General features: G+C 42.5%; 1 protein-coding gene across 13 annotated transcripts in view; it reads right to left on the reverse strand.

The window, feature by feature from the left end:
* Nucleotides 1–18733, reverse strand: part of ctnnd2b (catenin (cadherin-associated protein), delta 2b) — a 158769-nt gene that overhangs the window by 49532 nt on the left and 90504 nt on the right. For 5 of the 13 annotated variants that reach the window (XM_056391247.1, XM_056391243.1, XM_056391242.1 and 2 more), the window contains 4 exons: nt 17608–17858; nt 15895–16026; nt 12371–12683; nt 9472–9528 (listed from right to left, as the gene is read on the reverse strand). In XM_056391247.1, the coding sequence (XP_056247222.1) occupies nt 9472–9528; nt 12371–12683; nt 15895–16026; nt 17608–17858 (753 nt within the window). The remainder of the gene's footprint in view (nt 1–9471; nt 9529–12370; nt 12684–15894; nt 16027–17607; nt 17859–18733) is intronic. The other 8 variants (XM_056391254.1, XM_056391251.1, XM_056391252.1 and 5 more) reach the window with 5 other exon arrangements.

Here is an 18733-nt window from a genome sequence, read left to right on the forward strand (position 1 = left end):
CACGAGCCCTTAGACCTAAACACCACAGCAAGAAGAGGCGAATTCAAGAGACAGGGGTCAAGGGGTCGTGGTTAGCTCAGACATGTCTGTAATAACAGCAGAAGCTTTTGGTCGGCAGAGATTACGAGCAGAAAGTTGTACCAGTGAGTTTTGAAGAGAGCGTTGGTGTTCGACGGCGTGTCGGGGTTTTTATAGGTCAAAAAGAAGAAGAAGAAATATGGAGCCGGGTGAGAGACGTACTCTAAAATCTGAGATCATTTAGATAAACTATAAAATATCAGCAGTAAGTTCTGTGATTGACAAATATATTTACGACTTGGATCTCTCCTCCCCCCCGGCTCTGTCATTTTTATTGTCTTTTTTACCTACAATGGCCCGAATACGCTGTTGTATTGATGAGCGTCATGGATCAGGATGATGATGTCCCAGCGCTGCTGTGCTGGGAAAGTTTCCGCTTCTTCCATGTGGCTTACACACCCGATTCTACACATATATATGATATAATATTTTCTGAGCTAAACAGATTCCCTTTGCACCGTCAGTGGAAGGTGAATAACGACAGCAGCCATCTTGGATGCACTGTAAGAGCCTCCCCCTGCTGTGATGATGAATCCCTTCTTCTAACTGCCCCAGCAGCTTTGGTTTCAGTGCTTTCCGCCTCAAGGCACGCCCCAGGCAAAGACACACACTCACACACACACACACACACACACACACACAGATACACACTAAGCTCACTAACCCTGTGAGTGTGTGTAAAGGGCGTGTGTGTGTGAAAGAAGAAACAAGGATGATTAACGTGGGAAAGATGCGATGTGAGAGAATGAAGTCACGGCGTCGGCATCAGAGGGAAGGATGGAAGTAGGGAGGCGGGGCTTATCGATATAGATTATCTGTAGCCAACGGCAACAAAAGTTTCCTTGACAGCAACGGTTTCTAGGGACCAACTACACCTGAGACCAGATTTTTAGTTTGGGCCAAAGTTTTATTGGATGCGTCATCCATAAACCTGAAGGTGGATGAAGGAGGAGGTGACACACTTCCTGTTCATTTCTGCTGCAAAATTTGCTTAAGCATGTTCCGCTGCTTTTGACACAGTCTCCACATGCAGTCCCTGCTGTTAAATCCTCACTTTGCACACTTTGATTTCAAATTTTTCTGACAGCTGGGAGAAGTTTGGGCTGCATACAGAAGCCCTGTTTATGTGGAAGCTATTTCTCTTTGATGTATCTTATTCTTGATGCAGCAACAGCCCAATGTCCCCGTGGAGATAATTTCAGTTCAGTCTAATCTAACATAAACACACACACACACACACACACACACACACTTGCAGGTTTGCACAAACACACACACACACACAGAACTGAGTGCTGTAGGACAACTCAGTATGCAGCTTAGAGCAGCATTAGCTAACGCCAAGCGCACACACACACACACACAAGCACACTAATATAGTAGTCAGACACACACACATATATACACACTTACACACTCAGTGACTTGCATACACATCCAGCCATCAAAGGCAGTGCCAGGATTAGAAAGCTTTTGTCTCTAAGTTTCATAATGGGCCAATGGGATAAACCCAGTGTTTGAAAAATGGGGAAATTGGAGACAGAAGGAAGAGAGAATTATTTCAAAGGTTATTTTTTTTCCGTCTCTCTCTCTCTTTGAAATCCTCTCTCTTTAACAAATTTTTTATTTATTTTTTTTAGCCTCTTGTCTCAGTGTATCTCTGTGTTTCTTTTCTCACCCCTCCCCTCCAGGCACACACACACACACACACACACACACACAGCATTAACATAATACTGTTGTGATGCGCATACAGCAGCGGCGGCGTGTGCCTCAGTAAATATGATCAGAGATGACATGACCTTGTGTCGGTCACCTACTGGGTTAATTGAGCGATAAGACATCTAAAGTCACGGCTGAGCGAGCTGTCAGATGTGTGACTGTGGATATGTGTATTTATGTTTTTTTTTTGTTTAGTTTTTTTCTCCCGCGTTGTAATTAGAGAGCGGGGACGCCGGCGATAACGTCTGTTGACACGAAGCTTCTTTAATAAGCACTACACCAGGCGGCGAGATCCTCATGTGATCATTCGGTTAAGTGAAGGGTTAAACTGATCCACTGGTGAGAACAAACACAAACACTGTATTTCACGTATGTAATCGGGCACATTTACTAAAATATTTGAACTCTAATACTTTCGCTTTAAGCTGCTTTACGACTGCGACTTATTAATCCTGAAAGGTAGGTGCCTGTTTCCCAGCAGCTCAAACACAACCTTCGTTCCTCTGCCGCTAACATTTGTTCTGACTGTTTCTCTCATAAACTTATGAACCAGATGTTCAGCAGGTTTTTGTTTTTTAACCAGCAGCTGAATTTTCCACAGAGGTGTCGTCCATCGCCGTAACAGACGGACCAGGGGATTAAAACTGGGAGAAACGCCAACGCATCGATTCACAGACGCTCAGTTCAATGGACACAGGACGTGTTGGAGGAGCTGATCTGATGAATAAAATCCTTCATTTGGTTAAAAGACACAGTTGAAAACGGTTTCTGGCTGGAAAACACAACGCGGTGACACGTGCACGGGGGAGATGATGATGTCACTGACACGCGACGAAACGACACGTACGGGTTACCGTGATTAAAATCAGTCAGATTTCGCATTGGTTTGAAAAGCGCTGGAAGCATTTGGGATAATGTAAGTTTTCACTTTTCAACATTTTCAAAATTCACTTCCCTGCAGCTCAGACAGGAATTTGTTTTTGCAATGAAATAACTAGAAATTTGGAGGATTTCACCACCTCGCTCAGATGAAGCTGAACTCACAGTCAGAAAGAAGTTTTACACAGAACAAGGACTGAGATCACACTTCATGGTCGGTGTGGAGAGGAGGAACATGTGACTTCCTCCACTTTACACAGAAAATAATAAGAATACCTTTAGTGTCACCACCAGGTTAAATCTGATCTAACAGTGTGTTTCCCCTCGTCTGACTTTTATCAGTCGAATGTTGAATCGTGGAGAATGTCACTTAAAAAGAAAGACAAATAAAGTTTTCCATGTAATCCCGTGGAGGGGAAGTCGGCGGTCGGCGCAGATCTGCACAGAGGTGACGGCTCCGCGCGCGGGAATCCTCCAGAACAGCTACAACCCCGGAGAGAAAGTGACGCGTCGCAGCAGATCCGACTCATCGCACGGCCTCAGGCTGAGAAAATCTAATGTAAATGTTCAACATACAGGCGACGAACCAGACTGAGATACTGTACAACACGCTCCGACGGGCTGAACATACTGATCACATGTTGTGTAATGTGTGTTGCTGCTCTGTGATGTGTCTCTAAAACAAAACTAAATATTGAAGAACGAGTGGAAATAATAATCTAAATAAAAGGAGGAAGTGTCTTCGCTCCTGTGCATGTTCTGCCCCAGAAAGCCGTGCTATAATGGTTCATTCATTCACTAACTCAACCCTGGAGCTGTACTGCTTTTTACTCAGCATCATCTCTCTCTCTCTCTCTCTCTCTCTCTCTCTCTCTCTCTCTCTGTCGCTGTGTTTGTGTGTGTTTCACTCGCTCCAGAGAGAAGCGAACACAGGAGGATACGCTGCTCCCAGTCCCAAACAATGTGTGACAACATCACAGCAGGATGTGCAAATACGACTGAGCCATCTGTGAACTTTTGGGCAAAAGTGTTCACTGAGGGAATGTTTGCACTGTTTTAGTGTTGGAGCGGAGCAAAGAATATGCAGGATGTTTGGCTAGCTCTGAAAAACAAGAGAATCCTACTTGAACTGGTGAAAAAAAGTAAGTATTATACCAGTATGTGTGTTAGTGACTTTCACAGCCCGGGAGCGGATTAAAAAGCAGGCTGTCGTAACACCTACGATGCCCTGCTCACAGATATTCAGCCGGATCGGAGGCTACAGTGAGTCGCTATCGGAAAAGTGACGGGACAGGCCGGAGCTAGCTGGTTAGCGTGTTAGCTTCAGCGGAAGAAAACAGACGTGACAGAGACAAGAGTTGACATCGGTGTTGCTTTCCACCTCTGGAGACAGCTGTTGAGTGAGTGAAGGAACAAAGTTTGATTCAAAACAGCTGTTAATGCTAACGTTAGCTATGTAGCTCCATAGGTCTGAGTCAGCATTGGTGCTTGGACCCCAGTATCCCCAGCTTCAGCCACCTGGTACAACTCCAAATTCAGTGGGGCTTTTCTTATCCTTGCTCTCATACCGGACCAGTCTAAACCATAATTAATTCTAACCTTGACCTTTAACCTTTTTTTTTTTGTGAACTTACAAGATGCAAATGGCTCATCGGACTGCAGAAACGAGGCAATTATAACAGCAGACCGGCTAAAAAGTCGGAAGATTTCTGCTTGTTCGACACTGTTTTACTTGTTCTGTGGAAGAACAAGGAGCCAGTTCACATGACTTCCTGAAACTAATTTGGACGGCAAGTTTAATCTCCCCTGCTGCAGATATCTTCACTCCGAGGCACTTTGAGGCAAACAGCTGATCTAAATGTCACCTCTTTCTTTACCTTCGCTTTCTGCCGCTTCAGTGCTTCCTATAAATAAGTCAATCTCTTTTGTTTAACTGTTAATTAGAATTAAGGAGGAAAAGAACCGAATAAAGTTTTCTTCACCGACGCTCTCACACGAAACGAGCGTCCACGTATGTGTGTATGCACGTGCGCTGTTGTGCATCAACGTGTGTGTCTCTAAAATCCCCCAAGAGAACCTAATGTGTCATTTGGCGACTCAGTGGACTGGGACAAAGTACTGACAAACTGTCAATCCACCCTTTGTTTCCAGCCAACCAGGTGGGCTATCTCGCATCACCACTCGTCTCGGCGCGCGTGTGTGTTTCCGTGTGCGATCGTGTCACCCACAGCCAAAACATTTACACCACAATACGAGGACGCCAGGCTGTAGGCAAACCCAACAATTAAACCTGGTAAATAAATAAACTCTCTATGAATTATGTATTGAGAAAGCAGGGCGAGGTGCTGTAATGTGCGGGCTGCGAGGCAGATAATGCTCATTTCTATATCAGGCTGAATGGATTTCCTGTGAGTCAGGGTTTTTTGGTGGAATAGAGCGATTTGAAACCACAGAGCCAACTATGCGATTTGTGTTGGGTATATTTCTGTGTGTGTGTTGCCATCACTGCAGGACTCTCAGGGGTGTGTGTGTGTGGAAGAAATTGAGATGTGTCTGATGAGTCATTCCCCTGAATGACGGACAGAAACGCAGACAGGCGGGTTGGGTAAAACCCGCAGAGTAAACTGACAGAAGAAGAAAAGAGGCGGAAGAATAAAAGGAAGTTAAAAATAAAAAGACAAAAGAGCGCCGACTCGTTTTTTTTTCAGCAGGACGTCTATAACAACTTCAGGTGGCTGATTAACAACAAAACATTACTGTGTATTTATAGCAACCTAGAATCAAATGCAATAGAACAGCCCCCAGTGTCACATCTGTTGGTGTCACAAACTGATCTCAGACCAGCAGCAGCAGAGCACCGGGGATCTGTTTACAATATGTTCAACTGATGGATACAGTAATTAGCACGGTAACTGATTAATGATGGACAACACTGGTCGCACTCAACAGTCCATGTAATTGTGCTTGCAGTGATGTTGTAGCATGAGCTCACCCCGTTTTCTTTATCAGCTCTCATTTGTCTCTCTCTCTCTCTCTCTCTCTTTCTCCGGACCCCCAAGTGTCATCTGTTCTTTACTGAACGGCGTGTAATTCAGATGGGACACTTCACAGTTGTGTCTGGACAACAGTTACATGCGGCAGCAAATAGCCTCATTAAACTTTTTAAGTCCACAAACTCAGATCCGCCGCTGGGCGAAGCAACAACAAGCAGAAGCAGTTTCGCATGAAGTCCACCATGAAAATAAAACTAAAACAAACACATTTTAAGAGAAAAGTTTTGTAAAAAAAAGTCATTATATTATATAAAAAACATTTAGCATCATCATCATATGTTTTAGGATTGGACAACCACCAATATTTTTTGTCTTTAAAAGAGATCAGATGGCGATACGTGGCCTAATATCTGTTTCCAAGCGGTACGAGATCAACGTGTCGAACCGATTCGACCACATGACTCCTGAGTAACATAATGACTGGATGTGTATGAAACACTGGTGTGAGGGTTAATAAGAGGGTTATTCTCCTCAGTTTCCACTTTTACTTTCTGATTCTTACTGAGATTATGAATTTTCACAAATAATTCAACGTTATACCTTCATTCAGTAAATACACAACTTTTTAAAATCTAAATTCCTACTTCCCTAACAGAAGAAATTATGATTTTATACTTGAAACTTTGTCTTTTTCATCCATGGCCCCCTAGAGTGATACCATATATCAAAGAATTAGATTAGTCTTCACACTTGCTAATAGTTGCTGACGTTAGCAAGTGAGCTGAGCATCTTCACATTATCACCTCATTCCTCGTATAAGAGAAAACTGCAGATAAAGAGCCAGAGAACAGAATCTGGAAGTCGTTCAACTGTATACTCGTTTGTTTTCCTCGCCCTCCTCTTGTGTTTCATTGTAGAACATATTCACTTATCCACCACCCACCACTGCATTCATCTTGTCATCTATTTATTCAATGTACATATTTACAGTTAAACCACGTTTTCTTCCTGAGATATATTTCATTCTTCCACCTTTCAGTGTAACAGTGTTCTGCGTTCATTGATTAGCACAGAGGTTCGACGTGTCGTCCGGGAAACGATAGAGAACTGTGTCACTGTCTCCGACGAACGGGCCTTTCAGGTAAATATAATACTGAAGTACAAATCCATTCAACGCATATAAAACCGGCAATATCTGAAAATGAATCGTAGGTGTGTGTCACGGTGACCCCACCTTGACCCCGATGTGCGAAGCAGGTTAGAGGGACAAATGAATAGTTGGGAAAGGGAGGGAGAGAAAGTGCAAGAAAGACTGAGGCAGAGAGAAAATTAGAAAAGGGAAAAGAGAGGTGTGTGTGTGTCTCTGTGTGTGTGTGTGTGTGTGTGTGTGTGTGTGTGTGTGTGTGTGTGTGTGTGTCATCCAGACGGTGTGATGGTATGGCTGACTGACTGGCCCACTGAGGCTGGAAGAGATGAAGGAAAGGTCAGGAGATGTCAGGCAGAGCTGAGACACACACACACACACACACACACACACACACACACACACACACACACACACACACACACACACACACACACACACACACACACACACACTGAATATGGATCACAGATTCATACTGTGCTCATGAGCATGAAATAAATTGAGGCACTTTTATGGTGGGGTCAGATCCTGTCTAGCACAAATCTTTCTTTGTGCTTGCAGGAACGTTTCCAGAAATTACCGGCAGCCTGAAGGAGGAAGAAGCGTTGGAGTACATAAGAGGCTGTTTCCACGGTAACGTACCTTGATTTGCCAGATTGTGCCGGTGTGTGGTTTGACAAATCAGCTGACTGTTTTTGTCTGAGGCTTTCGCAGTATAAAGGTATCATTAGTGAGCCAGCTGCAGACGGCGCCAAATGACCTCACACCTCTTCAGTTATCATGTATTTACTGTGATGGGTGGTTTTATTCATCAACATTGTTTTTTTTATCTCCACATTGAGTTGATATCCACTCCTTCACTTCATCAGAGACGTTTGAGTGTTTCTGTAGGTCACGTTGTATTTGACGAGCCAAGTCTTGATTTAGAAAATTGAGTTAAATGAAATGTAACTTAAATCACAAAAACAATGACATATTACAATTTTCATTAAAGGGACTATTTGTTAGTTTTCTCTGAACGTGTTTTCCCTACTCATATCGTGCTTGTCTACCAATTGGGGGTTCATTATCTTGCCCAAGGACACATCGAAATGCGACGTGGAGGAGCTGGGAATCGAACCACCGACTTTCCAATTAATGGACGACCTGCTCTCCCTCCTGAGCCACAGCCGTTTATAAAGACAAGAGGTAATAATGGGCCGTGTGAGCAGAGCTACGTCTTCAGGGCGAATTGGAGGCTACAGTGAGTCGCTATCGGAAACACCTAACCTCGCTAGCTGGGGCTAACTGGTTAGCATGCTAACTTCAGTGGAGGACAAGAAGTGATAGAGACGAGAGTCAACATTGGCGTTGTTTGCCACCTCTGGAGACAGCTGTTGGTGATTTAAGGAATGAAGTTTGAAGCTGAACTCACAACATTTCTTCTAAACTGGTAAGTAAACAGCTGCTAATGCTAACGTTAGCTATGCAGCAATAGCAAAACTTACAAATAGCTCCTTTAATGAATAATAACCAATCAATAATGTGAAATACAGATCATTGAGAGTCTAAATATTCAATGACATGCATGCACCCCAGGAAACCACTCACTGCAGTTCCTGATTGTTCCTGTATGACAGCTAGCACGTTGTTAGCTAACATGACGTCTCTGCAAGCAATATTAGCTAATGTTGTGTCTTTGTCAGCACCGTTAGCTCTGGGATGAACAGTAGTGACGGTTTGTTGATTATATGCATCCACAATCCCACTGAAAATTAGACAGGTGATAAACCATGAAAACATACAGGCTAGCACTGCTAACAGGCTAGCTAACGTTAACATATCATTATCAAGAGCCGTACAGTATGTTCTGTAGCCATACAGTACCATAATGATATGTTAGTGACATGGCTCTGATCTCAGGAGCGTGCCATCTTACATCTTCCTCTTGATGTTTGACTTCTTCACAGTTAAACTTTCTCACTTTCTGGCAGAGAGAGTTCACCAGAAAGATCAATACCACTAAATCACAAATCAAAATTAGGTGCCAAAATTAACACTGAGCAAGCCACATGAATACAACGGTCACAAAGCACGTTGAGAAAATCACCAGGACGGACAATGGAGACAAACGAGTGACCGAATAAATCAACAAGTACATAAATGAATGGAGTGATGGATGGATGGATGGAAAGCCCAAGGAGAGAATGAGGAATATTTACAATCTAAAATAACAAGAGGCTCTGGTGAGCCATGTTGCAAATTTCCAAAAAAAAAAATCAATTATTTTTAATTACTTAAATTTTTCATCTATCTTAAAACTGATTAGACTTTTTAAATAACTTATTATTTCTGAGTGTTTTCGGGTCACAGTGGATGTCAATATTATGCAATGCCGCAATTAAATGCCAAGTCCTTTTGAAAGCCAGTACTCTCATCTAACGTCTGATTCAGAATCCATAGAAAAGCTAAAGCAAAGGTGATCCCTGTCTATTACAGCAATTTTGCATAAATGGGTGACAATACAAATGTGAAATGTCGTCATGCTGCCGTTAACATTAACATCTGCATCTGCTGGTGTCATATCGAGAGGATGGAGAGGTTCGGTGGATGAGACAAAGGTAAGATAGATAAGACAGAATGTATATATGTATAAATAAATACTTGGATTACTTTGTCATTCTTTGCTCGGCTTGATTTTGATTCCACACAAGGAATTCTGGGTCGTACCTATCGAGGGGGGACAGGCAGAGAGAAACAAGAGAGAGGTATATGTTGGCTGTCTGGCAACAAATTATTCAATAACCAACGATACTGATGATAAGTAAGTGGAAATCAATATATATACTATATATACTGTATATATATATAAATAGCCACTAGACTCGTCTTTCTCTCTCAACATCTGGTTATCAGGCAGTGGTGGAGGAGGTGGGCAGGGTGACGGACATGCACTTAGAGCAGGTGGTGGGGAGATGGTGGGTATGTCAGGTAAAGAGAGGGTCTTGTTCCTTTCATACACCAAACTAACCGACGGTCGCTGCAACGTGGAGCATTTTAAACACCTAGATGCGAATTCTGAATCTTTTTAAACTGGTTTTCAGAAACCGTAGATTTACACTTTACTGTATATATATATATATATATATATTATATATTTCATGTCCACTGTGTTTAAAGTGTCATCCTCATTTTTTTTATGATGTTGGCCTTTTAGTCAACTTAGCTGTTGAATGATAAATAAATGACAACGCCGCCCATTTGTACATGTAGTTGTGTGTAGTTGAAGGTGAGTATCTTTATCTCAGAAAAGCAGGACTTGTACCAGAGAAGCTTAATGGTGAGTAAATGACAAGCTGTGCTGCTAAGCCTGTTTTATGGTGGTTAAATTTAAACAAGATAATAATAGAATATAAAATGTGTATTTTTAGCAGCTACTTTTTTTCCCACATTGACTCAAGTGGTGGCAAACGATGATTAATGCAGTTGCTCACCTGAAAGTTACAGCTCATCTTCTAAACTCAGTAGGTCTTATTTAAAAAATGTCCTTTTAAATCAATGAAAGTTCATTTTTATTAATATGCAGCTAGTTTCCTATATTCCACACACTGATAGATTACATATTGATTTATGCCTGGTGAGGCGTGTAGGAATAATCTAATGCAAATGATTGTGGTGTTAGCACTCAACAGCTACGTTGACCCGTTGGCCAGTCGCTCAAACACTGGGTATTAATCCTGGTGATATTCTATATTTTTCTTATTGTCAGCAAATTCCATGAAAAAAAAAATCAAAAAAACAAATCAATCGTTAATTGATCATTTCATGTTTATCTCCTCTGCAGTCACAGCCTGGCGTAGGTAAGACTTCAGACTGGGTGACATGTTCCTTCATTATGATGAACACAGGCCTCGTAGTTTATCTCAGCCCCACATATACATGCACTGTCCTGGTGCTGTAAATACCCACAGGAACACCAGGTGTGTATTAATCCGCAGCTGAAAATAGTCCCCAACAAATGCACGGTTTACTCCAAGTTTCAGTTACGTTAGCTAGAAACTACAACACCCAGCTGTTTTTATTTTTAAACGTCTTCACTGAGAACGAGCTTGTGGCTGACACAGTGAAGAGGCCAAAAAAAAAAACATTAATGAGATGGTTTTGGTCTTTTTATGGGATTTGTTGACATAAAAAAAATATAATATCCTACAAAACACACTTTTCCAAACATTTCCTCTTTGAGCTGAAGGACGGCAGCAGCGCAGCGAGTAACCATGAAGACCGGACACCTACAGGATCAGAAGGTCGCTGTGTGACCGTAACCCTGAGGGGGGGGGGGGACCCTCCCTTTAACGCAATGTGGACAACAAAGCTACTGAAATAGCACTGACGTGTGCATGTTGTGAATGTAAAGCAAAATGCCATGCATCACCGGTCAGTCCTTTCAACGTAGCGGTGCAGATGTGCGGATGCTGGAAGCTGCACGACAATGATGCCAGAGCTCGAGAGTGAACAAACAGACAACAGATGTGAGTGCAATGTGCACGGAGAAAATAAACACTTGGACGATGGGTGGAGGAAAGAGCGATGGCAACAACGACCAGAGTCACCTGCGCTAACGACACACTCTGGTGTTTCCAAATGTTTCCATACACTGAAGCGATTCAGCACAAAGTGACTTCCTCATTAGAAAATACTTAATATGTGAGAAAATAATATAATATATAAATATGTGGGTCCTGCTTACACCTGAGTTGAAGTGTCACAGAGAGAGACACTTCAGCTTTAATTAGGCTGCTCCTGACTCTGACAGCTAGTCTGTGTAGTCATTAGTCGGAGAGAAGAAGCTAACAAAGAGAAAGCCACACGATTGGAGTAGTGTTTCAAACTTAATTTGAACTAGGACCAAAGAACGATATAAAAAAAAGCTATTATTCTGTCTCTGTGTGGATCTCTCTCTTACTCTTTTCGTCTGTCACTGCCTCTCTCTCTCTCTCTCTCTCTCTCTCACACACTCACACTTCACGCCGAGCTCTCTCGGTCTGAAAGCAGACTTCATGCAGACTTTCCACATTAACTGTGTCTTCCTTCCTACTGCACAGACTGGGACTGATTGTCACTAACAGCAATGGCAAACTCTTAAATTGGCCCTAGAGGTGTGTGCAGGCATTCATACGGCAGTGTGAACAAGCCCCCAACACCAGGCAAACCGGAGAGGACAGTGAAAGATGTGGCGTGATGTGTGCCTCATACTAAAGCCCAGATTCAGCCGTTTACTGAAACTCGACCGTCAAATCCTGACAGTCAATTATCTGTCGAGGTGCTACAAACTGTTTTGGTGTCACCATGTCACACTTCCAACTTGGACACTCTTTTGTGGATTGCACTTAAAGCTCTTTTTCTTTGTCACAGTTAAAGGTTAATGTTCTCCAGGTTATTGTTATTGATATATCTTTGATTTGGTGAATCTGGCCCTCAGTAAGTTCAGTGAAAGTGGAAAGGGAGCAGAACAAAGGGCTTCATCAACAAGCCAGAGCTTAATCCAAGTGAATATGTTTAGTTTTTTCCTCACCTTGGGTCCTTCTGGATGCTGTCCACGGATGGAGACCGGCCCAGGGCGGCCTCGGGCGGGAGGGCGGGGCCCGACTTGCTGTAAGGCGACTCGGTGGACGGGCAGAACTGCAGAGTGCGGTACGGGTTGGCGTAGTCGGCCGCCCCGCCTCCTGTGGCGAAGCTGCCTCTCTGAAAAGTGGCGGTGGCGCTCTGGCTTCCCGTTCGCTGCAAGGGGATTGGGTCGACACCGGGGGAGGGCGGGGCTAAAGCGGGAAGAGGAGCGTAGGGACAGAGCAGATAGTTGAGGACCTCTTGGTACAACTGGTTCACCACTGGGATTGATGTAGCCGAGGAGTGGCCAAGGGTCGGGGGACAAAGAAACCGCAACCAAACACGAGGATGCACGTAAACACACACACACACACACACACACACACACACATGCACGCACAAACACACACACACACACACACACACACACACGCACAATGAGTAAAAAGCAACAACACCAGCACCAATGGAACAAAACAGCACAGAAGAAAAAAAGCAGAAAGGGAAGAAGCAAAAAATAAATAAAAGTGAATAAATGAGACAAACTTCCGACTGAACAGGTGGAGTAAGTTCAGGTGATGAATGTGATCGTACCAAATGAGTTTCAGATCTTCATTTGGGTGTAAAATCACAGACAGACTGAAGCACAAAATCAAATCAGGCACACAGACATCGTTAACAGAAAAATAAACACAGGACACAGGTCGCATGTAAAACCCGCCGCAGCTGGGAATCAAGGTTTTAGAGATAAATGTCCCCGACTTCAGGGTTAACAAACTAGAGGGGCCCCATGACCCCCAACAACAATAATAATAATAATAATAATAATAATAATAATAATAATAATAATAATAATGATGGGTATTCATCATTTTACAACAGATCATCATCCCTTCAGGTGGTTCAGTGAAATAAACTCTGTGACAAACAAAAGACTTTTGATCAGCAGGATAATCATCAGAAATGAAAACCACTTTGTCATTATTTGAAGCCTAAATTCGATCACCAGGAGGTGGACTGGTGCGTAGATCAGTGTTTCGTGATGTGGCGCGTGATGACGTTTAACGCAGACCTTATGTGGTCAACACAAACGCTGAGAAGCTGAATAATCTCTCAGGTTTAAGGACTCGTTTCCTGTGGCACTCTATGACCTAAACTAATCTCCTCCTCATGCAGCCGTATATCGCTCCTCTAACCTTCCACTTTACATTCTCCTTAATTGTGCGTATTACAAAACAGGATCAGCAGTTGAACAGCAGCCGCCGTTACGTTGATCCCGGAGGTTTCGGGGGTCTCGGCGCCCGAGTGTGTGATGGACCCTTCGCAACCTCCTTCATCAGTCTCAAACAGAGAGAGGGATTCAGTTCAGGAAAAACATTGGGGCAGTTCCACCGGCTCGCTGCGAGGGAGGTGAAGTGGGTCACTGTATGTGTGTGTGTGTGTGTGTGTGTGTGTGTGTGTGTGTGTGTGTAACTAGATAACTGCAGGGACCTTGACTAGGCCTGAGGAAATTCACCTGTGATGTGAAGTCGGCTGTGAATTGTTGTCTGCTTTGTTTCCAACTCTGTTCGTCATCTTGAAACTATTTGAACTGACCTTGAATCACAGCCAGGCGTCAACAGCTACTTTGTGTTGCACAGAAAAATAAAAAGAAGTGAAAGGCAGATCTAAGCTGTTGTGTTATTTTTGACAGACAGTGTGGGGGTTTTATTTCTTTATTTATTTTTTTGCTGCTGCTGTCGTGAGTCGTGAATGACATCTGCGCACACAAAGACGAAGATGAAGACTGTTATTGCGTACGGGGAGCCAGAGGGACAAAACAAAAAAAAAAAAAGACCTCAAACCTTTTAATTATTAGGGTGAATTTCTCTTTACTGGAACAAAACCTTGAGGACAAAGTGTGAGGTTTTCTTTCATATTCCACTCTTTGTGTGTTTCTCTCAACGTTCAGGCGACCGAACCGGCGGCACAACGTCGAAAACATTTTAAGGACACGGTTGATTTGCTTTGATTTCAAAGCACCCAAGCTAACGCCCGTGGGATTAATTGAGATTAATTTTCAGCCTTGAAACTAATTAGTTAACAGACTGTGACTGAGAGACAAATTGCCATTGAGACCCCAATTGGATTTGCCTACCTGATCTGGTAAATAGCGCTACATGATCAGATGGTAGGAAGAAGTCTCTTATGTATAGCAGCCATTAATATAAAACCACACTATTAAAAAACACCTAGTTTTTTAAGTGGGACCAAGCTGTGTCTTTTTCTGTTCTGCCCGTCTGCGCTGTGAAGTATTTCTTTGATCCACCACTTTACTGGGGTATCATGTGATGTCTGCGTGCACTCTTGATTTTTAAATTTAGATGGTTCAGTGGGTGAGTTACAGCAGCTGCAGCTATTTCTAGTGTTGAACCATTTGAAGACTTTTTCACAGTCTCACTCCGATTCTCCACGTTACCAGTGGTTTTATCATTTTCCCTTTATGCTTCTAACTCTGTCTAATGAGGCACCTTCATAAATCCAGTTTAAAGTCCTTAAGAACAACTTTTATTCTATGAAAATGCTCCTGATTGTTGTTTCTGTTGTTTTTTTTCTCCCTCCAGTGTGATATGTGCTTCGTCTTTGCAGGTTAGTACTGCAATTCCACAAAGCTGGGAGGTTTGCAAGAGGCAAAATCGAAGCAGCAGACACGGAGATGTTCCGAGTGTTTAGTTCCAGGCTCCAGAAATTCTGGATCCTACAATTCCCATAATGCAACTCAACCCGCATCTTTCCTCAGACTTCTCCTGCCTGAGAAAGGCAAATCTCCACAGCTCAGGTTCTCTGTGAAGAATCTTTACTCTCCATGGCTATGCTGAGAGATTACCCAGATGACATCATCAGGGTTATGATGACATCATCAGGTTGTTTTCTCAGATTTATTTTTTGCACATCTTATTACTGACTAACATTTACTATTGCATCTGACTTTGGTTTATTCCACAGTGAGAAATCTGTTTATTTAAAAGTGTTTTACATCTGCAGACTTGATGGTTTATTAGAAATTCAGAAGCTCCAAACACTTTATTAAAAACTTTATTAATGACTTAATGACTCTGCAGGGGAGATTCCTCATAACCTGGCAACCCAAAGGTTCTTCGTATGTATATGATTTATAAAGTGAATTATTTGTTAATCACTGAAAATATATTACAAACCTACTTGTCTTCTGTGTTCATCCTCCTTCCTCCTTTTCCTCCATCTCACTTTAATACCTTAGTTGCGAATCTGCAACCGTCCTCCTGTACTGTCTGTGAAAACTCACTGGCCGTCAGACGTTTGCTCTCTGCTCAATCTCTCTCTGTGAATCCTCCTTCCTATTCCCCGTGTCTTATGGGATTCAGTGTTGTAGACTCTGCGCTTGTAGATATCACTTTTAACCTCCTTAAACAAATAACTTTCTATCTCATGTCTTTATTTCCCCTCAGCCTCCATATCCCCACGTCTGCTTACCTTGTCCTCTAAGGTTGGGTTTGGTGTAGACTCTGTCTTCGTAGATGGGGTCGATGTGGTGTTCAGGAGACTGCAGGGGCCGGAGCTCGGAGCCCAGGTGACTGTGCTGGCTGCTGTAGGAACCTCTGGAGCCTGGACAACGCAGGGGAAACACAGAGGTAAGATATACTGACAGAGGGATTGATGGATAGACGGATAATTGAGGGGATGTACCGTAACATTCTCTGGAGATATCAATGTGATCGGTAAGCGGTGGAAACATAGAGAATACAAATTAGAAAGCAAATGAAATTTAGGCCACCGAAGTCAGTATTGTCTTTTAAATGACTTCATAAAACATTTATAGAAATGCTTTCATGTTTTACCCTCTTTAAACTTTAAAAAGGCAAGAGTATCCATTCATCATCAAAGAGCGCCGGGCTGCTTTTGCTGTAGTTACATACACCATAAAAATAAAATAAGCCATTTAAACAGTAGCTTACAGGAAGAGCTCGACTCTGAATCAGACATTATCTTGTAAACACGGCAGCCAGTTCAGTCACCGGTCGTCGAAAATTCAATGAAGTTGCAAAAGACACAGACAGATAAACACATGAGAATAAATTTTCATGTCAAACTACTCAGGCTGGCATGTATTTGCAGGGGGATGTGCAACTGATATTAAAGGTCCCATATTATATAAAGGTCTGTGTGTGATTATAGATCAGCTCTAGCTTCTATATTAATACTGTGAAAGTATCAAAGCCTCAGTCCACAGAGAAATGCACACAGCCTGTATTCAGAAACTGAGCCTTAAAACCAGCCGTCAGGACTTCTGGAACTTTGTGATGTCACAACAAAGCAGTCACCAAGCCCCGCCCACCTGGACCCACCATCCAAACCTTGCAGGATTTTGGTTTCTCTCAGTGTTTTTACCTGAAATCTGCTGTATTTTTATTTGATCACTCAGAAAACATTTTCCTCCAGATACAGGTACAGATACCAAATTGACAATAAAACACTGACATCGAAGTGCGACACTGCATAATGATATGATGATTGATATCATATGATCACATAAAAATAACTCTTTTAAAAGGTTTGTCGTTGTAGTTTATATCACTTTGTATTTGATATGAACAAATTTAATTCAACTAAATAAAAGATACTTTTCAAAAATGACAAATCCACCTTTTGATAAAGCTCTAAACAAAGTCAAACTGTTTTTAATTCATGAACTGTTCAGAAATTCACCAGGACAATCTGATAAATTTTAGATAAAACCTTGAGCAAATTTAATAAAAACTGTGTTTTCTTTTGTGTCCTTTTGCTCATGCTGATGAACACTAATCACATGTAGATGCAAAGTTCACTTGACCTTTAACTATCACAAACTAACGAAATGGAACTGCAGCAGAAATATTAGGCCCTAAAGAAAACCTGTAATATATAATCTCACTGAACGAAAGGTATTAAAATGGGAATTTCAATTAAGCAGACATTTAGGTTATTCTAAGAAACGATGCAATTAATGAGATTGGTCATTAAGGAACATCTGCACTAATATTATTATTCTATGGCAGGTGAATGTTCATTTTGTTCTTGTTAGAAAGAGAGGACTATCTACATTAAACTACATTAAATTTAATATGACAGTAAATGACATGACGGCACTTCACACACACACACACACACTCACACATTAAAAAAAAGTAATAATAAAATGGTCTTGACCTCTACCTGCCAGGCTACCAGGCCTTTGCAGGGTTGCGTTGGCGTAGAGCTCGTGGGAGATCTTGTAGCTGTCTGGTCCGATGTGATGCAGCATGCGCTTGGTGGGCGACAGCGTGGCGTAGCTTCCCACCACCGAGCTGAGCTGGTGGATGGGCGACGAGGTGTGGTTCCCGCCCGGGGAGGCTGCCATGGGGAGGGGTGAGGAGGAGCCGGCGGCGCCCGATGCTACCATGTTGATGGGCGATGACGTGCTGCGGGAGGAGGGAACAAAGGTGTTGGAGAGTTTGTTTCACTGTTGTTCATACGGCTCTGTTCTATACTTCAAAACTGGTTTTAAAGGCTCGTAATGTCCTCTGTGCACATTTGGATCTTGACCCATACTGGTTTTTTTTACAGCTACGTTCCCAAACTTTATTCCTTTTCACCCCTTTCAACAATTCCCTGATGTGATTTCCCCTTAAGTCGCTTTAAGGTTGTTTAAGTCTTATTAAAAGGGACTGATATACTCCAAAAACACGGCGGACAGCGGATGCACACATGAAGCAAACTCAGATATTTTCATGCATGATTGTCGGGGCATATGGTCAACGTGCACAATCTGTGTGCACAGTCCGTGCTGTCATAAAGTCTGGGCTGCACGCAGTCTGTGTGGACGTTCACAGTCAGGGGCAGGTGATGAAATTTATGGCCATGCGGATGAGAAAACTGTCACACTGCCTGACAAAAATGATATATGTTTTGTATCAGATTGTTCCAGCTCGGTACTGAAACTATAGAATATTAACACCAAGAGAAATATTAAACCCCTATGACTCCATCAGACAGATGCACTCTGGACGTCTTGAGCATCATTTCATACATATATATATTTCATATTTGTTTATTTTGGAAACTTTAGGATCTGCACGGGAATTTAAAATAAAATTCTGTGGGTTTGAACAACATTTGGCTACACAGCATGAGCTTGTATCGACTGGCCCACCGGCAGTCTGTTATCTGTTTAACATTGTAAAACTGTGCTTCAGGCGTTTTCATCTAATATGTACTTGTGCACTTAAGCCTCCAATCAATGCACAGAACAATTTAATCCCTTTAATTGTCTCTGACGGGGAAAAACTCTGGACAG

Source organism: Seriola aureovittata, chromosome 12 (genome assembly GCF_021018895.1).
Source record: "Seriola aureovittata isolate HTS-2021-v1 ecotype China chromosome 12, ASM2101889v1, whole genome shotgun sequence".
NCBI classification, from domain to species: domain Eukaryota; kingdom Metazoa; phylum Chordata; class Actinopteri; order Carangiformes; family Carangidae; genus Seriola; species Seriola aureovittata.